The sequence below is a fragment of the Pseudophryne corroboree genome, chromosome 5 (assembly GCF_028390025.1).
Source record: "Pseudophryne corroboree isolate aPseCor3 chromosome 5, aPseCor3.hap2, whole genome shotgun sequence".
NCBI lineage: Eukaryota > Metazoa > Chordata > Amphibia > Anura > Myobatrachidae > Pseudophryne > Pseudophryne corroboree.
Window position 1 is genome coordinate 342,893,100 of NC_086448.1, and position 26,871 is coordinate 342,919,970.

Here is a 26,871-nt window from a genome sequence, read left to right on the forward strand (position 1 = left end):
CCACAGTGCCAGGTACTCACGTGCCTACAGTGCCAAATATAGCCCCCCCCATGTGCCAGGTACACATATACCCCCCCCCAGTGCCACATATGCCCCCTCAGTGCCACATATGCCCCCCGAAGTGCTTCCCCTCCCCCTGTGCCGAATATGCTCCCCCCAGTGCCAGTTAAATCCCCCCCCCCCCCCGCGCGCTCCCCCACTGTTTTGTGATGGAGGGACACGGAGGGCACAGCGCGCGCCTCTCCTGTGTTCCTCCTGCGTCTCCGGCGGGTCTGTTAAAGGGAGTGCCGGTTCGTGAGCCGATCAGAGCTCACGAACGGCACTTCATTTATTAGACCCGCCGGAGACCCAGAGACCCAGGAGGGACACAGGAGAGGCACGCGCTGTGCCCTCCGTGTCCCTCCATCACAGCAGCGGAGGGAAGGAGGGAGAGGAGACAGCAGATTGACATGCAGACGATTGTCCGCATGTCAATCTGCACTAAATCAGTGGCGGCGCCCCCGCAGCCCTGCGCCCCCAAGCCACCGCGCGGGCTGCGGGGGCAGTAGTTACGCCACTGATCATTACCACCTAAAGTGGTGAAGATTTTCAGTAGTTTAAAAAGGCTGTAACAAGGGTGAGAGCAGAAAAACCAAACTGATCGTTGCTGTGCATTTTTGCACAGCAGGCGATCAGGTCTGAACTGAGCGTGCGCATGCACCGCAATGCGCCAGTGTGTCGGACGTCTGAACCGGGCATTGGTGCATAGCGTCAGGATGGTGCGAAAAAAACGATTGCATGGCTGATCACAAGGTGATTGACAGGAAGAGGCAGTTTGTGGGTGGCAACTGACCATTTTAAAGGAGTGTCTGGATGAACGCAGGTGGACTCAGGCGTTTGGGAGGGAGGGTGTCTGATGTCAGCTCCGGCCCCGATCACCAGCAATCCATCGCAGCAGCAGAGTAAGTCCCTGAGCTGAGCAGATACTGCACAAACTGATGTTTGTGCAGCTCTGCTAAAAATGCGATCGCACCCCTGCACAGAACATTTCGCCTCCCCCTGTAGGCGGCGACTAGTGATCGCAGGGCTTCAAAAAACGCACCCTAACGATCAGGTCTGAATTACCCCCTGAATCCAGAACATTTACAACTATGGCTTCTAACTGGTTTTCTTACATGCTCCACCCACTTCACGCATGCAGTGCCGTTTCTAGCGGCGGGCGAGCCGTGCAACCGCACGGGGCGCCCGCCGCGGCACTTTGTTACTCCTTCTCGCCTCTCCCGAGCGCTCCTGCTCGGGGGGCGGAGTTTCGTGGAATGACGCGTTGCGTCGTGACGTCACAACGCAAACGCGTCATTCCACGAAACTCCGCCCCCCGAGCAGGAGCGCTCGGGAGAGGCGAGAAGGAAATAAGCATGAAGGAGGAGGCGGCCGGCGCGAGGGACGTGAGGCGGCGGGACCGAAGAGCGGGAAGACGTAAGTATTCTCTCTCTCACCCCCCCCCCCTCTCCCCCTTCCTTCCCCTCTACTTGAAACCTGCCTGCCGCTGCCGCACTGTGTAAAATGGGGACACCTGCCTATGGGGATACCTGCCTGCCGCACTGTGTAAAATGGGGGCACCTGCCTGCGTACTGTGTAATATGGGGGCACCTGCCTGCGTACTGTGTAATATGGGGGCATCTGCCTGCGTACTGTGTAATATGGGGGCATCTGCCTGCGTACTGTGTAATATGGGGGCATCTGCCTGCGTACTGTGTAATATGGGGGCATCTGCCTGCGTACTGTGTAATATGGGCGCATCTGCCTGCGTACTGTGTAATATGGGGGCACCTGCCTGCGTACTGTGTAATATGGGGGCACCTGCCTGCGTACTGTGTAATATGGGGGCATCTGCCTGCGTACTGTGTAATATGGGGGCATCTGCCTGCGTACTGTGTAATATGGGGGCACCTGCCTGCCGCACTGTGTAATATGGGGGCATCTGCCTGCGTACTGTGTAATATGGGGGCACCTGCCTGCGTACTGTGTAATATGGGGGCATCTGCCTGCGTACTGTGTAATATGGGGGCATCTGCCTGCGTACTGTGTAATATGGGGGCATCTGCCTGCGTACTGTGTAATATGGGGGCATCTGCCTGCGTACTGTGTAATATGGGGGCATCTGCCTGCGTACTGTGTAATATGGGGGCACCTGCCTGCGTACTGTGTAATATGGGGGCATCTGCCTGCGTACTGTGTAATATGGGGGCATCTGCCTGCGTACTGTGTAATATGGGGGCACCTGCCTGCGTACTGTGTAATATGGGGGCACCTGCCTGCGTACTGTGTAATATGGGGGCACCTGCCTGCGTACTGTGTAAGATGGGGATATCTGCCTGCCGTGCTGTGTAAAATGGGGATATCTGCCTGCCGTGCTGTGTAAAATGGGGATATCTGCCTGCCGTGCTGTGTAAAATGGGGATATCTGCCTGCCGTGCTGTGTAAAATGGGGATATCTGCCTGCCGTGCTGTGTAAAATGGGGATATCTGCCTGCCGTGCTGTGTAAAATGGGGATACCTGCCTGCCGCACTGTGTAAAATGGGGATACCTGCCTGCTGCACTTTGTAAAATGGGGGCACCTGCCTGCGTACTGTGTAAAATGGGGATACCTGCCTACCGTACTGTGTAAAATGGGGATACCTGCCTTCCGTACTGTGTAAAATGGGGACACCTGCCTGCAGCGCTGTGTAAAATGGGGACACCTGCCTGCCGCGCTGTGTAAAATGGGGACACCTGCCTGCCGCGCTGTGTAATATGGGGGCATCTGCCTGCGTACTGTGTAATATGGGGGCATCTGCCTGCGTACTGTGTAATATGGGGGCACCTGCCTGCGTACTGTGTAATATGGGGGCATCTGCCTGCATACTGTGTAATATGGGGGCATCTGCCTGCGTACTGTGTAATATGGGGGCACCTGCCTGCGTACTGTGTAATATGGGGGCACCTGCCTGCGTACTGTGTAATATGGGGGCACCTGCCTGCGTACTGTGTAAGATGGGGATATCTGCCTGCCGTGCTGTGTAAAATGGGGATATCTGCCTGCCGTGCTGTGTAAAATGGGGATATCTGCCTGCCGTGCTGTGTAAAATGGGGATATCTGCCTGCCGTTCTGTGTAAAATGGGGATATCTGCCTGCCGTGCTGTGTAAAATGGGGATATCTGCCTGCCGTGCTGTGTAAAATGGGGATATCTGCCTGCCGTGCTGTGTAAAATGGGGATACCTGCCTGCCGCACTGTGTAAAATGGGGATACCTGCCTGCTGCACTTTGTAAAATGGGGGCACCTGCCTGCGTACTGTGTAAAATGGGGATACCTGCCTACCGTACTGTGTAAAATGGGGATACCTGCCTTCCGTACTGTGTAAAATGGGGACACCTGCCTGCCGCGCTGTGTAAAATGGGGACACCTGCCTGCCGCGCTGTGTAAAATGGGGACACCTGCCTGCCGCGCTGTGTAATATGGGGACACTTGCCTGCTGTAATGTGTAAAAAGGGGACTGTTTTATTTTTATTTTTTCCCCCCTGTGGTGGGTGTGATGATATCAGATGAGGCCATGCCCACTTTAATGAGACCACGCCCATTTTAATCAGGCCACACACCCTTGTCGGGAGCGCGCGCACCTAAGGCGCGCGCATGCTTTTTCTTTTTATGGCTATATGGGTGGGGGGGGGGGGGGGGGCACACATTTTTTTTTTTTTTTTAGAGCAATGGGGGGGGGGGGGGGGGAATTTTGAAATCTCGCACTGGGAGCCAAATTGTCTAGAAACGGCCCTGCACGCATGGTACAGATGGAGCCCTAGTAGGAGGGGACGCTAATTAGATCCAGGTGGCAAAGGAGCTTTAATGTCAGAAATCGTTAATGGTTTTAATTTTAACTTTAAACATTTGATAATTATAATACTGTTATCGAAACAGCATGAAAACAAATCGGGGAGAATTTTTTGCTTGTATTCAGAGGCTTCTTTTGCCTATTTCTGTACCATTATCTGCGTTGCTAGCCTCATTATTCCCAGCATATCACCATACACTACATAGGCTAGAGCAGGAAACGTTCAACAGTTAACACGGAATTCTTGGGCCATATTGCCTTCATTGGCTGTTATTAATTTCATCATGGAAAATTGTCAAATTGGGTCACATGTTTAAAGTGACTACTTAAAGATGTAGCAGCTTCTCCGATTACTGATTACTGCGCGCTGAAGAGTTTTCCAAAGTAATTCCTGTAAAACACTATTTGTGTTACTGATGTTTTTTGTCATACACATAATTGTTGAGACAGAACAGCCATACTTAGAAACACAACCTCTACATGTACATACGCTGGCCCGGAAGAATCACTGTATCCACAAACTTGTGAAATGTGATTTCCCATCAGAGACCCTGATGAAAGGTCAAGCTGGAAAAAATGAAGTTGCTTTTCTTCTTTTACGACCTGTAATTACCATCTCATGGGTCAAATGACTGACAAAGCCAGTTCATCTTGAGACCTTGTTCAGTCCGTATTTCGCTGTGACCTAACACTGGTATATTATTTCTGTTCAGTAACATACACTGCGCTTACAATGAGAGCATTCACACACAGCAGCAGCATTCCTTCTCCACAGCTCTCTCCTTAAGGAATTGAGGACAACATAAGGACATGACTATTTTTTTCTATCATGTGAACTGTAGGTAACTGAAGATCTGGTCTTGCTCAATAAAGTTTTAGCCTGAGGCACAGCTGTACTCTTGGCCTTTGTGACACTCATCAGGCAGTGGTGCTGCATGTGCTTAAGTTAATCTTGTGCAGTCATTACAATGCAATGATAGTTAGGATACAGTGACATGTTGTCACATGGTTTTGGCAGTACACGACCTTACTTATTTACTTAGCGCTGACACAAGAGTGCAGACAATGCAGAAAGATTAAATAACTGTTTTGAATTAAGCTTATCTGTATCATGTCTGTTTAATGAAGTAGATGTGCCTGAATTATCAGTAAGCTTCATAAATATATGGTAGGAGAGATAACTATAGATTGTAAGCTTGCGAGCAGGGCCTTCCTACTAGAGATGAGCGCCGGAAATTTTTCGGGTTTTGTGTTTTGGTTTTGGGTTCGGTTCCGCGGCCGTGTTTTGGGTTCGACCGCGTTTTGGCAAAACCTAACCGAATTTTTTTTGTCGGATTCGGGTGTGTTTTGGATTCGGGTGTTTTTTTCCAAAAAACCTAAAAAACAGCTTAAATCATAGAATTTGGGGGTCATTTTGATCCCAAAGTATTATTAACCTCAAAAACCATAATTTCCACTCATTTTCAGTCTATTCTGAATACCTCACACCTCACAATATTATTTTTAGTCCTAAAATTTGCACCGAGGTCGCTGGATGACTAAGCTAAGCGACCCTAGTGGCCGACACAAACACCTGGCCCATCTAGGAGTGGCACTGCAGTGTCACGCAGGATGTCCCTTCCAAAAAAAACTCCCCAAAAAGCACATGACGCAAAGAAAAAAAGAGGCGCAATGAGGTAGCTGTGTGAGTAAGATAAGCGACCCTAGTGGCCGACACAAACACCGGGCCCATCTAGGAGTGGCACTGCAGTGTCACGCAGGATGTCCCTTCCAAAAAACCCTCCCCAAACAGCACATGACGCAAAGAAAAAAAGAGGCGCAATGAGGTAGCTGTGTGAGTAAGATAAGCGACCCTAGTGGCCGACACAAACACCGGGCCCATCTAGGAGTGGCACTGCAGTGTCACGCAGGATGTCCCTTCCAAAAAACCCTCCCCAAACAGCACATGACGCAAAGAAAAAAAGAGGCGCAATGAGGTAGCTGTGTGAGTAAGATAAGCGACCCTAGTGGCCGACACAAACACCGGGCCCATCTAGGAGTGGCACTGCAGTGTCACGCAGGATGTCCCTTCCAAAAAACCCTCCCCAAACAGCACATGACGCAAAGAAAAAAAGAGGCGCAATGAGGTAGCTGTGTGAGTAAGATAAGCGACCCTAGTGGCCGACACAAACACCGGGCCCATCTAGGAGTGGCACTGCAGTGTCACGCAGGATGTCCCTTCCAAAAAACCCTCCCCAAACAGCACATGACGCAAAGAAAAAAAGAGGCGCAATGAGGTAGCTGTGTGAGTAAGATAAGCGACCCTAGTGGCCGACACAAACACCGGGCCCATCTAGGAGTGGCACTGCAGTGTCACGCAGGATGTCCCTTCCAAAAAACCCTCCCCAAACAGCACATGACGCAAAGAAAAAAAGAGGCGCAATGAGGTAGCTGTGTGAGTAAGATAAGCGACCCTAGTGGCCGACACAAACACCGGGCCCATCTAGGAGTGGCACTGCAGTGTCACGCAGGATGTCCCTTCCAAAAAACCCTCCCCAAACAGCACATGACGCAAAGAAAAAAAGAGGCGCAATGAGGTAGCTGTGTGAGTAAGATAAGCGACCCTAGTGGCCGACACAAACACCGGGCCCATCTAGGAGTGGCACTGCAGTGTCACGCAGGATGGCCCTTCCAAAAAACACTCCCCAAACAGCACATGACGCAAAGAAAAATTAAAGAAAAAAGAGGTGCAAGATGGAATTGTCCTTGGGCCCTCCCACCCACCCTTATGTTGTATAAACAGGACATGCACACTTTAACCAACCCATCATTTCAGTGACAGGGTCTGCCACACGACTGTGACTGATATGACGGGTTGGTTTGGACCCCCACCAAAAAAGAAGCAATTAATCTCTCCTTGCACAAACTGGCTCTACAGAGGCAAGATGTCCACCTCATTATCATCCTCCGATATATCACCGTGTACATCCCCCTCCTCACAGATTATCAATTCGTCCCCACTGGAATCCACCATCTCAGCTCCCTGTGTACTTTGTGGAGGCAATTGCTGCTGGTCAATGTCTCCGCGGAGGAATTGATTATAATTAATTTTAATGAACATCATCTTCTCCACATTTTCTGGATGTAACCTCGTACGCCGATTGCTGACAAGGTGAGCGGCGGCACTAAACACTCTTTCGGAGTATACACTTGTGGGAGGGCAACTTAGGTAGAATAAAGCCAGTTTGTGCAAGGGCCTCCAAATTGCCTCTTTTTCCTGCCAGTATAAGTACGGACTGTGTGACGTGCCTACTTGGATGCGGTCACTCATATAATCCTCCACCATTCTTTCAATGTTGAGAGAATCATATGCAGTGACAGTAGACGACATGTCGGTAATCGTTGTCAGGTCCTTCAGTCCGGACCAGATGTCAGCATCAGCAGTCGCTCCAGACTGCCCTGCATCACCGCCAGCGGGTGGGCTCGGAATTCTGAGCCTTTTCCTCGCACCCCCAGTTGCGGGAGAATGTGAAGGAGGAGATGTTGACAGGTCGCGTTCCGCTTGACTTGACAATTTTGTCACCAGCAGGTCTTTCAACCCCAGCAGACTTGTGTCTGCCGGAAAGAGAGATCCAAGGTAGGCTTTAAATCTAGGATCGAGCACGGTGGCCAAAATGTAGTGCTCTGATTTCAACAGATTGACCACCCGTGAATCCTTGTTAAGCGAATTAAGGGCTCCATCCACAAGTCCCACATGCCTAGCGGAATCGCTCCGTGTTAGCTCCTCCTTCAATGTCTCCAGCTTCTTCTGCAAAAGCCTGATGAGGGGAATGACCTGACTCAGGCTGGCAGTGTCTGAACTGACTTCACGTGTGGCAAGTTCAAAGGGCATCAGAACCTTGCACAACGTTGAAATCATTCTCCACTGCGCTTGAGACAGGTGCATTCCACCTCCTATATCGTGCTCAATTGTATAGGCTTTAATGGCCTTTTGCTGCTCCTCCAACCTCTGAAGCATATAGAGGGTTGAATTCCACCTCGTTACCACTTCTTGCTTCAGATGATGGCAGGGCAGGTTCAGTAGCTTTTGGTGGTGCTCCAGTCTTCTGTACGTGGTGCCTGTACGCCGAAAGTGTCCCGCAATTCTTCTGGCCACCGACAGCATCTCTTGCACGCCCCTGTCGTTTTTTAAAAAATTCTGCACCACCAAATTCAAGGTATGTGCAAAACATGGGACGTGCTGGAATTTGCCCATATTTAATGCACACACAATATTGCTGGCGTTGTCCGATGCCACAAATCCACAGGAGAGTCCAATTGGGGTAAGCCATTCCGCGATGATCTTCCTCAGTTGCCGTAAGAGGTTTTCAGCTGTGTGCGTATTCTGGAAACCGGTGATACAAAGCGTAGCCTGCCTAGGAAAGAGTTGGCGTTTGCGAGATGCTGCTACTGGTGCCGCCGCTGCTGTTCTTGCGGCGGGAGTCCATACATCTACCCAGTGGGCTGTCACAGTCATATAGTCCTGACCCTGCCCTGCTCCACTTGTCCACATGTCCGTGGTTAAGTGGACATTGGGTACAGCTGCATTTTTTAGGACACTGGTGACTCTTTTTCTGAGGTCTGTGTACATTTTCGGTATCGCCTGCCTAGAGAAATGGAACCTAGATGGTATTTGGTACCGGGGACACAGTACCTCCAACAAGTCTCTAGTTGGCTCTGCAGTAATGATGGATACCGGAACCACGTTTCTCACCACCCAGGATGCCAAGGCCTCAGTTATCCGCTTTGCAGTAGGATGACTGCTGTGATATTTCATCTTCCTCGCAAAGGACTGTTGGACAGTCAATTGCTTGGTGGAAGTAGTAAAAGTGGTCTTACGACTTCCCCTCTGGGATGACCATCGACTCCCAGCAGCAACAACAGCAGCGCCAGCAGCAGTAGGCGTTACATGCAAGGATGCATCGGAGGAATCCCAGGCAGGAGAGGAATCGTCAGAATTGCCAGTGACATGGCCTGCAGGACTATTGGCATTCCTGGGGAAGGAGGAAATTGACACTGAGGGAGTTGGTGGGGTGGTTTGCGTGAGCTTGGTTACAAGAGGAAGGGATTTACTGGTCAGTGGACTGCTTCCGCTGTCGCCCAAAGTTTTTGAACTAGTCACTGACTTATTATGAATGCGCTGCAGGTGACGTATAAGGGAGGATGTTCCGAGGTGGTTAACGTCCTTACCCCTACTTATTACAGCTTGACAAAGGCAACACACGGCTTGACACCTGTTGTCCGCATTTCTGTTGAAATACTTCCACACCGAAGAGCTGATTTTTTTGGTATTTTCACCAGGCATGTCAACGGCCATATTCCTCCCACGGACAACAGGTGTCTCCCCGGGTGCCTGACTTAAACAAACCACCTCACCATCAGAATCCTCCTGGTCAATTTCCTCCCCAGCGCCAGCAACACCCATATCCTCCTCATCCTGGTGTACTTCAACACTGACATCTTCAATCTGACTATCAGGAACTGGACTGCGGGTGCTCCTTCCAGCACTTGCAGGGGGCGTGCAAATGGTGGAAGGCGCATGCTCTTCACGTCCAGTGTTGGGAAGGTCAGGCATCGCAACCGACACAATTGGACTCTCCTTGTGGATTTGGGATTTCGAAGAACGCACAGTTCTTTGCGGTGCTACTGCTTTTGCCAGCTTGAGTCTTTTCATTTTTCTAGCGAGAGGCTGAGTGCTTCCATCCTCATGTGAAGCTGAACCACTAGCCATGAACATAGGCCAGGGCCTCAGCCGTTCCTTGCCACTCCGTGTGGTAAATGGCATATTGGCAAGTTTACGCTTCTCCTCCGACAATTTTATTTTAGGTTTTGGAGTCCTTTTTTTACTGATATTTGGTGTTTTGGATTTGACATGCTCTGTACTATGACATTGGGCATCGGCCTTGGCAGACGACGTTGCTGGCATTTCATCGTCTCGGCCATGACTAGTGGCAGCAGCTTCAGCACGAGGTGGAAGTGGATCTTGATCTTTCCCTAATTTTGGAACCTCAACATTTTTGTTCTCCATATTTTAATAGGCACAACTAAAAGGCACCTCAGGTAAACAATGGAGATGGATGGATACTAGTATACAATTATGGATGGACTGCCGAGTGCCGACACAGAGGTAGCTACAGCCGTGGACTACCGTACTGTGTCTGCTGCTAATATAGACTGGATGATAATGAGATGTAGTATGTATAAAGAAGAAAGAAAAAAAAAACCACGGGTAGGTGGTATACAATTATGGATGGACTGCCGAGTGCCGACACAGAGGTAGCTACAGCCGTGGACTACCGTACTGTGTCTGCTGCTAATATAGACTGGTTGATAATGAGATGTAGTATGTATAAAGAAGAAAGAAAAAAAAAACCACGGGTAGGTGGTATACAATTATGGATGGACTGCCGAGTGCCGACACAGAGGTAGCTACAGCCGTGGACTACCGTACTGTGTCTGCTGCTAATATAGACTGGTTGATAATGAGATGTAGTATGTATAAAGAAGAAAGAAAAAAAAAAACACGGGTAGGTGGTATACAATTATGGATGGACTGCCGAGTGCCGACACAGAGGTAGCTACAGCCGTGGACTACCGTACTGTGTCTGCTGCTAATATAGACTGGTTGATAATGAGATGTAGTATGTATAAAGAAGAAAGAAAAAAAAAACACGGGTAGGTGGTATACAATTATGGATGGACTTCCGAGTGCCGACACAGAGGTAGCTACAGCCGTGGACTACCGTACTGTGTCTGCTGCTAATATAGACTGGTTGATAATGAGATGTAGTATGTATAAAGAAGAAAGAAAAAAAAAACCACGGGTAGGTGGTATACAATTATGGATGGACTGCCGAGTGCCGACACAGAGGTAGCTACAGCCGTGGACTACCGTACTGTGTCTGCTGCTAATATAGACTGGATGATAATGAGATGTAGTATGTATAAAGAAGAAAGAAAAAAAAACCACGGGTAGGTGGTATACAATTATGGATGGACTGCCGAGTGCCGACACAGAGGTAGCTACAGCCGTGGACTACCGTACTGTGTCTGCTGCTAATATAGACTGGATGATAATGAGATGTAGTATGTATAAAGAAGAAAGAAAAAAAAACCACGGGTAGGTGGTATACAATTATGGATGGACTGCCGAGTGCCGACACAGAGGTAGCTACAGCCATGGACTACCGTACTGTGTCTGCTGCTAATATAGACTGGTTGATAATGAGATGTAGTATGTATAAAGAAGAAAGAAAAAAAAAACCACGGGTAGGTGGTATACAATTATGGATGGACTGCCGAGTGCCGACACAGAGGTAGCTACAGCCGTGGACTACCGTACTGTGTCTGCTGCTAATATAGACTGGATGATAATGAGATGTAGTATGTATAAAGAAGAAAGAAAAAAAAAACCACGGGTAGGTGGTGGTATACAATTATGGATGGACTGCCGAGTGCCGACACAGAGATAGCTACAGCCGTGGACTACCGTACTGTACTGTGTCTGCTGCTAATATAGACTGGATGATAATGAGATGTAGTATGTATAAAGAAGAAAGAAAAAAAAAAAACCACGGGTAGGTGGTGGTATACAATTATGGATGGACTGCCGAGTGCCGACACAGAGATAGCTACAGCCGTGGACTACCGTACTGTGTCTGCTGCTAATATAGACTGGATGATAATGAGATGTAGTATGTATAAAGAAGAAAGAAAAAAAAAACCACAGGTAGGTGGTATACAATTATGGATGGACTGCCGAGTGCCGACACAGAGGTAGCTACAGCCGTGGACTACCGTACTGTGTCTGCTGCTAATATAGACTGGATGATAATGAGATGTAGTATGTATAAAGAAGAAAGAAAAAAAAAAACCACGGGTAGGTGGTGGTATACAATTATGGATGGACTGCCGAGTGCCGACACAGAGATAGCTACAGCCGTGGACTACCGTACTGTACTGTGTCTGCTGCTAATATAGACTGGATGATAATGAGATGTAGTATGTATAAAGAAGAAAGAAAAAAAAAACCACGGGTAGGTGGTATACAATTATGGATGGACTGCCGAGTGCCGACACAGAGGTAGCTACAGCCGTGAACTACCGTACTGTGTCTGCTGCTAGTATAGACTGGATGATAAATAATGATATAAAAAATATATATATATCACTACTGCAGCCGGACAGGTATATATTATATCATGACGGACCTGCTGGACACTGTCTGTCAGCAGAATGAGTTTTTTATAGAATAAAAAAACACCACACAAGTCACACGACGAGTGTTTAACTTTTTCAGGCAGACAATCACAATATACTGGTGGTCAGTGTGGTCAGGTCACTGGTCAGTCACACTGGCAGTGGCACTCTGGCAGCAAAAGTGTGCACTGTTTAATATGTACTCCTGGCTCCTGCTATAACCTATAACTGCTCCCCAGTCTCCCCCACAATTAAGCTGTGTGAGCACAGTCAGATATTATACATAGATGATGCAGCACACTGGGCTGAGCACAGATATGGTATGTGACTGAGTCACTGTGTATCGTTTTTTTCAGGCAGAGAACGGATTATATTAAATAATAATAAAACTGCACTGGTGGTCTCACTGGTCAGTCACTAGTATAACTAACTAACTACTATCAGCAAAATTCTGCACTCTCTGAGTACTCCTCCTAAGCTCCAGTAAATGAAGTGTCTCACTCTCACTCTCCTATCTATTTCTAAACGGAGAGGACGCCAGCCACGTCCTCTCCCTATCAATCTCAATGCACGTGTGAAAATGGCGGCGACGCGCGGCTCCTTATATAGAATCCGAGTCTCGCGATAGAATCCGAGCCTCGCGAGAATCCGACAGCGTGATGATGACGTTCGGGCGCGCTCGGGTTAACCGAGCAAGGCGGGAAGATCCGAGTCGCTCGGACCCGTGTAAAAAAACATGAAGTTCGGGCGGGTTCGGATTCAGAGGAACCGAACCCGCTCATCTCTACTTCCTACCTCTATGACTGTTTGTTATCACTCAGTTTGTTATATCATTGTTATTTCCAATTGTAAAGCACAACAGAATTTGCTGCGCTATATAAGAAACTGTTAATAAATAAATAATAAACTGTGTATGCTAAAATGCTATAAGCAGTGTATTTGTGATACTTTTAGTGCCCGGAAAGTATAGAAATGAAGCTTAGATGAGATTTATTGGTTAAATTGTCTTACAACAGGTCCTCAGTGTCCTAAGTCTTCAATGTTAGATATTTCAAACACTGGGGGTGCGGTGTTAGGCCTTGATTGCAATTATTAGACACACATGGTTACTTACTATTCATAAGGAAAGATGCTAGGCTGAACAGGGTTGTCTTAAAAGGGTTAAGAAAATATTACAATATAGACTTACCCAGGACTTAAACAGACGGAAACATCCCACCAACGTTGCAACAAAAGAACCACCCTTCCTATCATCCTCCATCAAAATCATCTGTGCATTTAAGCGTATGTATATATCTTTCCAACTATAATCCTCATGACCTCTAAGAACAGAATGCAACCAAATTTGTATAAAACCAGTTGCATTGTGATTTGCATGTGACTGTACATACCTGTTTGTCATTTTGCTCTGTCATGCTCAGTTAACATACAGCGGAACAACACCAGTAAATAGGTGTCAGGAATCTGCATTTGCTTCATGTCACTTACCGGTGCTCTGATGTGCTGGGTCTCTGGAGGTCATATCCACAGCCTGGCAACATGTTCCATGATTGCCTGCAATGTGCAGAGACTCTCTCCAGTGTGTACCCTGCTTGCCATACAGCGTGTACCCCAATGTATTCCCAGACCCTCCAACGTGACCCGCCCCACTAGGTACAAAATTCTCTGTTTCTGGACTTCCCTCTTAATTTATGATTTCCATCACCTGTGTTGAACTAGTTAAATGATAAGAAAGCTGTTTCTTCACAGGTGATGGCAATAATAAATTTAGAGGGAAGTCCAGAAACAGAGCATTTTGTACCTAGTGGGGCGGGTCATGTTGGAGGGTATGTATTCCCACCATCTCCAGAGTATACCTGCAGTCAGCTGACTTGGTACTATCCACTCCTGAGCACTGGAGCACTCACATGACTTGATTCTCCAATCCCTGCTGACCAGGGGGTATATAATCAGAGTTCCTGCTCAGTATCATTGCCTTGAACAACGTGTCACATCCTGTGAACAAGTGTTTCCTGGCTCCAGTGTCCTGTCTCCCTCGTGTTAATCCTTCCGTGGAACTACAGGCACCAGCCATCCAGTTCAGTTGCAGCTGCATCTGCATTCTGCTCCAGCATTCACTAGGAGTCTCCTGAGACTCTCCTGTGTTAGTGCTCCGTGGAACTACAGGCACCAGCCTTCCAGTTTGTCTTCAGCTTCAGCTACACTCTGCTCCAACAATCATTTGCAGTAAGAGACTCTCTCCAGGTGCTACATATCATTCTATCATCATTTGTTATTACTCTGCATCAGCACTGTGCTATTCAACCTGCACTAAAGCATCCAGCTTAAAGTTCAGCTGTCTCCTGCAATAACCTAACCTGGTTATATTGTTGTATGCAAGCATTGCCTATTGACTGTAGCTCTGTGGCAAGTTCCTATCGGTTTCCAGGCCGATCATCTACATTATCAAATGCCTGTATAATCCTGTTGCAAGTTACTATCAGTTTTCAGGCCGATCATCTGCATTATCAATTGCCTATACAATTCCTGTTTCAAGTTACAATCGGTTTCCAGGCCGATCATCGAAATTGCCAAGTATCTGTGTAAAGCTCCGTTTCAAGTCATCACCGGCTTCCAAGCCGACCATCGTTTATTCCAAGTTGCCACCATCGGTTCCCAGGCCGATAGTCATCTGTTCCTGTTCACCATCGGTTCCCAGGCCGATAGTCATCTGTTCCTGTTCACCATCGGCTCCTAGGCTGATCGTCATCTACTCCAAGTCTCCATCGGTTCCCAGACCGATCATCCGTTGTGCCCAGTTATCATCGGTACCCAGACCGAACTATCTCTAAGTGACTGTTCATTTCAGAGACTCTATCAGCTTCCATGCTGAATCATACGTTTAAATTTACATTGCTCCAGTTACTTATATTTCCTGTGTGTACTCAATAAATACCATTTGCACACATGCGCAGGAACTTACTTTAGCCTCCTCGTTTCCTCCATCGCACCACCACTGACCCACTAGTGACCCTTCCGTGAACCAACACAGACGTAGACCTGACAATAGGCACCTGAACTTTTAACTCTAACAAGTGAAACCTTACACTCTCAGCCTAGATAACTTTGGTTTAATCTCAAACGAATCTCTTTCTGCGAGGTACACTGGATTCCACAGGGAATAACATCGGGGTGTAGAGTTGGATCTTGATCCGAGGCACCAACAGGCTAAAAACTTTGACTGTTCCCAGGACGCACTGCACCGCCTCCTCTATATAACCCCTCCTCCGTGCACAGGAGCTCAGTTTTAAAGTTGGTGCCTGCAGTGCAGGTCACTAACAGAGGAGGCTGCCTTAGGCAGTCCTGAAGACTTTGAAGAAATGAAGAAAACTTTTACTATGCTACTGAGCCGCAGCACTTCTATGACTGGTAGACATACCGTGCCGCGGCTCCATCACCTCCCCTTTGCGGCGCTGTATACTCCCGCAGCCTGGTAGCTGGGTACTTACAGCGGAGACGCACCAGTATTTTGGCACACCGCCGCTGCTCACCTCCAGGATCGCGTGGCTACAGGACTTGGGAGGAGGTAAGAGGGTCCCCTCGGGTACAAATCGCGATTCACACGCAACCCATGGGAGACGTACCGCGCGGCTGGCTTGGACACTGTACTGCTCAGGGACCCCACTATATACACCCGGGCAGTAAATGGAGCACAGGCATTTCTTTTTGGCTCACACAATCAGACACAGCCTCCCCTGCAGCACTGGCACATGGTGGTCTCCACTTTACACACACCTCCAGGCCTGGTAACTATAAAGGAGGAGGAGTTGTACTATTACTTTCCCAATCTTTCGCATACACTGTTCTACCACAGGTTCCATCACTCACATTTACATAATTTGAAGTACATTACTATCCTTTCTCTCTGCGTGTTGCAACTATCTGTCACCCACCTGGACATCCCAAACAATTTCTGGAAGATTTTTCTTCTCCACCATCATCATGGGTGATTTCAATATTGCTATTGATTGTCTCAGCCTCTCCCAATGGACTGACTCCTCTACTCATCAGGAGGGCCACTCTCTTGATCTAGTATTCACGAGACTATGCTCCATTTCTGAACTCACTAACACTCCTTTCCCCCTCTCAGATCACAACCTTATCACCTGCATGCTCTCCTCCGTAATCGCTGTCGCCGGCACCCTATATACGAAGAAATCCATGCTTAATTTCTAAGCGATCTAGTCAGATTTCTTAGAATTTAAGCACGGATTTCTCCATGTGTACCCCCCTTATCAGTTTGATAAAATAACAAGGGGGTGACTATCCCTAGCAGATTATACCTGGTTTCAGTGTATAGTAAAAGGGAAAAAGTCCACAATATGTTGTTAATCCAGCTGTAGAATTCCAAATGGTTGTCTTTGTTAATTCTATCTTGCTCTCACCTTAATTAGGTAAAAGACATTCCCTGATAGGTTTCTGTTTTCTCGTCCAGCCAGGGTACCACTTCACCATATAATTGGAATCACCCAAGCAGTGGCTAGCTTCAGGTGTTCATAATCTTTTACTACCTCCAAGAAATCATAGAGAGCGCTCCTCATAGTGTAAAATACATAACAATTTATTTTCTCACAAAGGATACACATCTAAAACACATGGAAGAGAGGGGGTCTGCTGCACCTGGAGGTCTTTAGGAGGGAGACTGATGACCCTGGAGGGAGGTGAGGTGAAGTACCTGGGAACTGTGATTTGTTATACATTCATGCCTGAACATTGCTTTCTCTAAGGCCCTTTTTGGTATGCAGTAACATATGTTGGTTTCTTTTTTTGTTTGTATGAGAAAATAAATGATCTATTTTACACTATGAGGAGCGCTCCCTTTTAGGATTTATCTGAGGTATTAAAAGAATGGATGAATACCTGAAGCTAGCCACTGGTTGGGTGATTCCAATTATACGTCCAGTGAAGTGTTTTCCTGGCTGGGTAAGAAAACAAAGAAACCTTTCAGGGAACAGGGAATTCCACAGCTGGATTAACAACATAATGTGAACTTTTTCCCTTTTTAAATGATCTACATACGTAATATACAGATATAGCGCATGGTGGCCACCCCCTTGTTATTTGATGTTTGTTGGAGGCTTAGTGACCTTGGGGGTTGGACCATTGCGGCTGAATCATAATGCGCAGGTTACAACATATTGTCATTTCTGTAGTTTGATAAATCAGCTTCTGTATTATTTCCAGAAATGTACCATTGGCTTGTTATGGCAAACTGCAAATTATGCCAACTAAACCACATGTGGGTCAAATACTTCTTCTGCTTTGAATGTACAGTATTACAGATTAATTACAACACTACAGCTACTGTATGCTCTCACAAGCAGGGCCCTCCATCCACTTTGTACTATGGGGGTCATTCCGAGTTGATCGTAGCTGTGCTAAATTTAGCACAGCTATGATCATCTTCCCAGACATGCGGGGGAACGTCCAGCACAAGGCTAGTCTGCCCCGCATGTCAGTCCGCCCCCCCCCCTTCACAAGTACAAAAGCACCGCACAGCGGCGATGCTTTTGTACTTGAAGAGTAACTCCCGGCCAGCGCAAAACGGCGCCGTGCCGGCCCCTCTCGCCCAACGACCGCCTCTGCCTGTCAATCAGGCAGAGGCGATCGCTAGGTAACGACGGCCTTCGGACGCCTGGCATGCGCTGGCACACTGCGGTGCCGGCACATGCGCAGTTCCGACCCGATCGCTGCGCTGCGAACTGCAGCGTGTGATCGGGTCGGAATGACCCCCTCAATCTCTTCTATCCTAGTGACTCTGATCCTCAATAATAATAATAATAATACTTGTCATATGCAACTACAAAAACTAATAACTAAAAAGTACAATACACTTATGCGGGAATGTAGTTGTTTTCCCCAACTGCTGTCACAATTGTTGCTCTGTTTGGGTGAGATTAGCTGCTGGGGGACACATTTTAGCTCACAGCCCCTGTAGGTGGCGAGCTGAAATCTAGTAAAAGGCGGCTTTTTGAGTGCCTAAACAGCACTTTTTACCTTTGCATCTATTACTTTAGATGGGTTTAGTTGCTTTATGTGGCTAAACCAAGTCTGTTTGGACATGATACGCACGATTAAAAAAACATTTGATTACACCCCCTGATCTCCCGTCACTTTAAAAGGGAGATTGGCATGCATAAGCAGCTGAATTGCTCCCATACAGTGTTGGGTATCATTATATTATACATATAAACCAGAATAGACTTACCTATACGGAGCGATATTAGAATTGAAAAATATGGAGAAGAATAAAAGCTGTACAGACAGATGTTGTATCAAATACAGGAAAAGTCTGAATTATGGTACCGGTATAAATGGGCGATCATGTTATGGTCGACAGTCATTAGGTCGATCACTATTGGTCGACTTTGGCATGGTCGACATGGACAAATGGTCGACACATGAACATGGGCAACACATGAAGGGTCGACACATGAAAAGGTCGACATGAGTTTTTTTACTTTTTTGGGTGTCGTTTTCTGCGTAAAGTGACGGGGAACCCCAATTAGTGCTCCGCGTCCCCTCTCATGGCTCGCTTCGCTCGCCATGCTTCGGGCAAGGTGCTTCGCTCCACTACCGCTGCGCTCGGCACAGATTACCGTTCCCAATTGTAGTCCACGTGGATCGTAAAGTATGGAAAAGTTCCCCAAAATAATTTTTTTTTTAAAAACTGATGTCGGCCTTTTCATGGGTCGACCTTTCATGTGTCGACCATGTCAATGTCGACCAATAGTGGTCGACCTAATGACTGTCGACCATAATATGGTCGACCATCCAAACGGATACCCTGAATTATGGTGTGTAGACACAGTGAGATATTTTCTTACGATTTTGACTATATAGTCAAAATCGTAAGAAAAGTTAGTGCAGATCGCAAGGTGAAAGTCACCTTGCGATCCCTATTTGATACCGATGCGCGGTCCCGCAAGACTAGATAGACTGTGCAGGCAAGTCAATTTTGACTATCTCTATAGAAGAGATAGTTAAAATTGACACTTAGCCAAAATAGGGGGTCATTCCGAGTTGATCGCTAGCTGCATTTGTTTGCAGCGTAACGATCAGGCTAAAAAACGGCAGTTCTGCACATGCATATGCGGTGCAATGCGCACGCGTGACGTACAACGAACGATGCAGTTTTGCACAGGGTCTAGCGATGCATTTCAGTGGCACTGGTTGCTGCAGAGTGATTGACATGAAGTGGGCGTTTCTGGGTGGCAACTGACTGTTTTCAGGGAGTGTTCAGACAAACGCAAGCATGCCAGGGAAAACGCAGGCGTGGCTGGGCGAACGCTGGGCAGGTGTGTGATGTCAAATCCAGAACTGAATAGTCTGAAGTGATCGCAAGCGCTGAGTAGGTTTTGAGCTACTCTGAAACTACACAAAAATTTTTTGCAGGCGCTCTGCGATACAACTGTTCGCACTTCTGCTAAGCTAAAATACACTCCCAGTGGGCGGCGGCATAGCGTTTGCACGGCTGCTAAAAACTGCTAGCGAGCAATCAACTCGGAATGACCCCCTTAGTCAGTATCGCAAGCACATAATGAGTGTGCTTGCGATACTGACTATGTGCCGACCTAGCCCTTGTCGCATAGTGAGAATCGGGCATAGCCCGAATCTCACCGTGTGTATGGGCCTTAAGATCTATTCCCCTATGTAGGTAGAAGCAGCACTGACTCCATTACATCAACATGATCACTCAGTTTACGTCTTACAAATAGACAAAACATTTATTTTTACATATTATGTATTGATTGATTTTATGCAAATATGTATACCATAAAAAGGAGTATTCAATTACTCGCAATCACGATTTCGCTGTAAATACCTTAATTACTGTAATTTTTTTCGGGGTAATCTAATTTTCACACAAAAACACAGGGATCTGTAAGCTTATCCTGGATCCATTTGTTTATTGCGATCACGGCTACTAAAACGTCAGTTATCGGGGCTGGCTATTGGGATAATTGAATTACCACACCTGGGGATCAATTAGCCACGGTCATTTTGTTATTTTCTCAATGGCACACATGTAGGAACTTTTATATAGCCAATCACATGATAAAACCTTGACAGAGAAAGTACTGGATGGGACATACAACAAATAATTGCTAGTGACATGTTTTAAATTATTATTTCCATGACGAGTGAACACACTATTAGATAGATGGAAGGCAAACATAATCTTACCAGGACACTGCCATCAACTTTAGTCTGTCTTGCCAGGCTAACCCCCATCCACTCATCATCCCTGTTCTCCTTACATGTCTTTCCACAGGGAGCACCGGGACTGTTTCCTGGGAGGAGGAGGTGAGAGATGTCAGCACATGGTACAGGATGGTACAGATTCATTAAAAGCAAACACTATTCAAAGAAGACCTTTGTGTTAATGACCTAAATGTGGACATAATCTCAATAGACTGTTTAATGACTTGAGCTTTACAAATTTGAATATTAAATGAATATATTGTATACAATATGTCCATATAATACAAAGAATTGAATATTCCTTTGTAAAGAAATATTTTTCCTAGTGATATTCCTAAAAAATATTCAACTAGATACTGAGCCAAATACCATGTGCTAAAAAACTTAAACGGACTTGTAAAAAAGAAAGTATAAAGAATAAGATTTTCTAACTTGTTTAAAATAACGTGACTGCGCAGTACAGTATTAATACTGTGGTGTGCTTCATTATAGAAATGAAAGAATCACTGGTGAGCTTACAGTAAGTTTTTAATTTGTTTACTTAATCTAATATATGCTTTATATATAATGTTTGGATTGGATTTCCAGAACTCCCTGTAAGACCTGGAAGGATTTAGTACACAGGGTCAGGAGGCTCTTTGCTGAAAATGAAAACCACATGGCAGACATTCTGGACACATAAAAAATGGGCTGCAAATAGTAACATTTTAGTAACACAAAATCTCCTTTTACCTTTTATATCACAAAATACAAAACGTAAATCTAAACGTTTCTGGCTTAATATAAAGATTGTGACTGATTGGATGTGGACTATGTAGAATATGTGTATTACATTTTTATAATAATGTCGTTTCTTGTATACTGATCTGGAAGAAGAAAAACATTTTATTTTTGTGATGCATCATTTTAAATGTAACATTATTAAAGACACCAAAAAAACATGAACAAATATGTCAATACTTGTATAAACAAACAATTTCTGGGTGATTATTTGCTCTAATTTGGTACAGAATGAGAACTACACTTATGCCCAGACTGTAGACTTAAAAGCTCAGAGCTCAGTAACTATTTTATGACTATGGGGCTAATTCAGGGTGGATCGCAAATCAACCAGAATTATTATGATCACCCCGGGGGCACATGCGCAGCACCCGTCCTGCGCATGCACCCACAATTTCTGAGGGGGGGCCACAGAAAATGAGATCGCCTCTGCCTGTCAATCAGCGGCGGGGGCGGCAACGATCCGTTTCCAGGGCGGAGATCGAGCGTTGCGGGGGCCGTGCTGCGCGAACAGGGGGTTGATGTGGCCAAATGGGGGCGTGTCGGGGGCGTGATCAAACGCAGCCGTCGCGATTGAGAACATGGCGGCAGGCCTCCTGCGGACGCAGCTAAGCTGCACCGACAGGAGCCATCCTCAGTTTCTGCAGAAATTGTGATGCATTCACAATTTCTGCTTGTTGAACTGGGGGAGGCTGCATGGGGAGGGTTACGTTTAGGCTGGAAGGGAGGGTTAGGGGGCCATTGAGAGAGGGTAAGTATACTTACCTTTTATCTGTTGGGATTCTCAACATCGGGATGCCATGATCGTTACTGAAAGTAAGCAAGACTGACTGGAAATGGCTTGTTGCCATCTGCTGCTGCCCACTACCTAAATGAACTCGACAGTTCAGGCAGCATGTTCGTGTTATCATCCCCCCTCCCCCTCTTTACAATGCCGGGAATCATGTCTTTGTATATTGGTGGGAGCAGAGCCACAACGGCACTATTGTTGTTGCCCTAAGCTCCTGCATCACCCACCATGCCATTGACGAATCCAGGAGTGATGGAGCTGTCGGCCGCAAGTGCAGCTGGATGCCTGCCAGCGGCACTTGAGGCTAATGGCTCTATCACTCCTGTCACAACCTCCGAGGTGTGCGGCACGCGCCTCACTACTCAGCAGTAAAAGGGGTGTGTGTTATAGGGGGTGACTGACCCCCTGGATTTGCCACTGCACCCCCAAACCCACACCTACCACCTGGCTATGTCTAGAGGTGGCAGCTTCAATATCGGCAAGTATGCTTATAGGCTTTTAAATATGGGCCATGGTCTTAGAACTTGGTGACTTTTTCTTGACTGTACTCCCAAGATGAGTATTATTTCATCATTTATCTGAATGCAAAGTGTAATATACCTAAGTCGGGGTTCTTTTCTAAGGTAGAAAAACATCAATCTATCCGACTATCCTTATCCTCCTGTGAACTAATCAAATGTATACAGTATTTCTGACTCAATAACTATTTTGACTTGGTTTCAAAATGACATCTACGCTACATGAAAGTATAAAGCTCATGTTTTTATTAATTACTGATCACATTAGGGGCGGGATGTATTACCATACATTGCCGCCCCTCGCAACGATGCATCGCAATGCAGTGACGGAGGCCCCAGCGATACCTGTGAGGTGGTGTGCGGGGGTCTCCGTCACCTCCCTGGCATCTCCCTCTCCTCCCTGGACGGCATGCAGGCAGCAGGCTGTCCTGGGTGCCTCCTCCTCCCTGCAGCCGAAAGGACCTCCGGCTGTGTTGCTAGGGAGAGGAAGAGTTTAACTTCTGGGGCCAGGGCTACCTTAATGGAGGTATGCCGGGGGGGAGGGAGGGAGGCGTCAGCGGCGCGGGGTGGCAGCGGACAGCGGTAAGAAGCCCATAGGCTTTTATAGGGCATCGCCATCTTTTCATGGCGATACCCTCAGGGGCGAAAACACGGCGGCCGGGGGTTAGTACATATGAAAATGCTGTAAAGCGGGGGTTTTACCACATTTTCCCTTTATTACATCCCACCCTATATGTGATTCATCCTAGTAAAATTAAAATCATTTCTGAAAAATGTTCAAGTCACTCACCTCTTCCCATGTCCAGCTCAGTACATTTCTTGTCAGGATTGCTGTGGACTCTGCATTTAAATATCGCTCCAGGTGTCTTTATGGATGAGCTAAATTTAGAGTCTGCTTTTGGAGCACCCACCAGAATCCTAAAATGTAAAATAAAGTTGGTTGATAAACGTTGTACTTTCCTCTCCACAAATGGAGGAGATTCATATATCTGCAAACCTACAAGCAGCTTGTGCTAGAGGATAGCTAGGGGGAATAGATGACTGTACTGGGGGATAATGAGAAGTGGGTAGTCCGGTGCAGAATTTCTGCTAGTCAAGAAACAAAAAGGGCAGCACGGCTCGTGTAATGGTTAGTATTACTGTCTCACAGTACTGAGGTCCTGGGTTCAATTCCCACCACAGCCCTAACTGTGTGGAGTTTGTATATTCTCCCCATTCTTTTATTTTATTTTATTTATTAACAGTTTCTTATATAGCACAGCAAATTTCGTTGCGCTTTACAATTGGAAATAACAATGATATGACAAAACAATGATATAACAAAACTGGGTAATAACAAACAGTCATAGTGGTCGGAAGGCCCTGCTCGCAAGCTTACAATCTATAATTCATGCGTGGCTTTCCTCTGGGTACTCTGGTTTCCTCCCACAATCTAAAAATATACTGGTAGGTTAATTGGCTCCTGACAAAAAAAAAAAACATTTAACCCAAATATGTAATTCTCATAAACGTGAAGAAATTTTCTCATTGAACATCTTTACAAATTTTTAATGATAACATTTATGATAAGCAATTACGACTTTTAATATACTTAGTAATAAGGACTAGTTTTCTATGTTGACCCATGGGCACCGACTGAGATTCTGCTCCTTCCTCTGCTTCTTTCCCTACATTATTGTTTCTTTTTGCTTTTGGTGGTTATTGTGTATTCACTCTTTAATTGTTGTTATATGCTTGTTCCCCCCCCCCCCCCTTCGCCATACCCTCAAAATTGTCCCCTCCCATTCCTCAATCACTTGACTTTCCTTTCTGTCAATCATTCTGCATTAAAAATCTCGCTGTGAGCAGCATTGCAAAGCTACCTTGACGCAGTGCATTTGCAGCGCGCACACAGTTTGCCGATAATCGCTCAGTTGCACGAACATTGATATTATTTATAAATATGAATTAGGCCCATAGAGCCTGATTCAGATGTGGAAAGAGTGAGCACTGCTGCTGCTTACTTGATATGGTAATGCAGCAGGAGGTGTCTGCTATAAGTAGAAGCCTCCTGCATGTGTGTGTGATCCAGTGCTGTGTCCTAGGATACAGCAGTGGATCACTTGCGACACGATCGGGTCACACAAGCCAGCCTACGCAGCTCCTTCGAAGAGACCCTGGCCTTGGCATTCCCACAAAACCGAGATGAAGACACACCTATTTACGGGTGACAGAGAGACTGGGAGCATGAGCAGCAGCTCAAAGAACGCTTGGAATGCCCCCACAGTGACATAAACCGGAGGCGTGGCTCACAAATGCAGCATTTCAACTTAGCCACGCCCTCTTCTGCCGAGGCCGTGCCCCTTTTCCGGGCTGGCCGGGCAAAGCCATGCACAGGAGTCCCTACTTCACCATGGAGAATATTGCGAGGTATGCTAAGGGGCTATGGGAGTCATTCTGACCCGATCGCTCGCTGGAGTTTGTCACAGTTCAGCGATCGGGTCGGAACTGCACATGCGCCAGCGCCGCAGTGCGCCGGCGCATGGCAGCCGTCGTTGCCTAGCGATCACCTCTGTTTAGGGGGCGCGGTCTGGCCAACGCAGGCATGGCCGGACCATTGGGGGAGCGACGAGTAGCTCCCGGCCAGCACGCTAAGGCTGCGCTGGTCGGGAGCTACTCTTGAAGTGCAAAGGCATTGCCGCTGTGCGATTACTTTGCACTTCTGCGGGGGGCGGCACTGACATGCGGGGCGGACTAGCCCTGTGCTGGGCGTCCCCCCATATGTCAGTGTGACCCCTATGATGGTGCTGCAAAGGGTAATGTGTTGCTAAATGGGATGGCCACACCCTGATGTTGACGCATACTGCTTTACACACACTTCTGTCTCCATTAATAATGCTACTAGGCCTTTTGCAAAGGGTAAATTGTGTGTATTGTACATTTTTAAGCAAGTAAAGTTTTATTGTGGCCCGTCAATGAGTGTGATCTGCCAATACGGCCCTCGTGTATACTTCTGTTTTAGATTAAGATACTTTCCATGACCTTGGAATCAACTGACCTACAGCCCAAATGGCACAGTAAACAGTCAAAGTAAAAGATAAGAGGAATACCAAAATTAAAGATTATTATTAATCAACTGAGGTAGATTATGCTTGACCTGTATATTCTTAACATCTCTTGTCTTAAAACAAACCATTCAAAACAATTCCCATGTCAAAGCTCTATAAATCCAAAGTGCCAAAGTTATGCTATGTTATTGCTGTCCATAAAAAGTGACTTCAAAGAAGTTCTAGAAATTCCAAAGGCCTGAAGGAAAACTGTATATCCCACTAATCCCAGGGCATTGGTATAGAGACAATACAACAGAGAATATTAGAAAAGGCAAAAAAGAAACAAATTAACAAAAAACAACTTTGGAATTACGTGTTGTCTATTCCACCTCTCTGAGGATGAAGACTGTATTTGTAATAATATTTATATGTTGTAATGTTAAAGTTGTATGCAGATCAAATTACCTACATATCATTACTCTATAATCTCTAGAGTACAAAACACTTCTCTGAAGTTAATGATACAACTAAGGTTTCTATATTCAAATTAAAAAAATAAAAGATCCAAAGACTATTTGAAACTCTGAATGGCCTTTGATGCAAATATGGGGAATTGTATACCTTTAGAATGTAAGCTCTTACAAGCAGAGCCCTCTTCCCTCATGTGCCTATCCTTCTCTTATGGTGCGTACACACTGGGGGTAATTCCAAGTTGATCGCAGCAGGAAATTTTTTTAGCAGTTGGGCAAAACCATGTGCACAGCAGGGGGGCAGATATAACATGTGCAGAGAGAGATAGATTTGGGTGTGGTGAGTTCAATCTGCAATCTAAATTGCAGTGTAAAAATAAAGCAGCCAGTATTTACCCTGCACAGAAACAAAATAACCCACCCAAATCTAACTCTCTCTGCACATGTTATATCTGTCTCCCCTGCAGTGCACATGGTTTTGCCCAATTGCTAACAGAATTCCTGCTGCGATCAACTTGGAATTACCCCCACTGGCCGATATATCGGCCGTTCTACTGAGCGGACGATATATCGCAGGTCTGACGGCCAGTGTGCACAAGCGATATGTCTGTGAATGCGGTCGTTCACAGACATATCGCGTCGGCCCTGCAGCACAGCCGACAGCCAATATATCTAACAATATATTGGTGCATCATGCTGTGTGTATGGGCCAGATGTAAATGCCCGCCTAGTTTGTGACGTCAGTCACGACGGATCGGGCAGTGTGTATGAATAACAAACTGCCCGGTCCGTCTGTATATATAGCTGCAAATCAATTGATCTGCAGATATAGCTACAAGTGTGTACCCAGCATTATTTGAACCATCTTATATTTCACACTCCCTTCGACGGCACCAAATCGCTTGTTTTTTTTGCTACCCTAATACTTACAGTATTTCAGTGTTGTCTGCTGATGCAACTATGTTTATATACCCT

At 46.5% G+C, this 26,871-nt stretch overlaps 1 protein-coding gene across 1 annotated transcript in view; it reads right to left on the reverse strand.

Annotated features, from left to right (window-relative positions):
- Positions 1 to 26,871, reverse strand: part of ITGA9 (integrin subunit alpha 9) — an 838,556-nt gene that overhangs the window by 741,498 nt on the left and 70,187 nt on the right. The window contains exons 2-3 of the mRNA XM_063922573.1: positions 23,188 to 23,315; positions 20,292 to 20,398 (exon numbers count right to left, since the gene is read on the reverse strand). Of these exons, the coding sequence (XP_063778643.1) occupies positions 20,292 to 20,398; positions 23,188 to 23,315 (235 nt within the window). The remainder of the gene's footprint in view (positions 1 to 20,291; positions 20,399 to 23,187; positions 23,316 to 26,871) is intronic.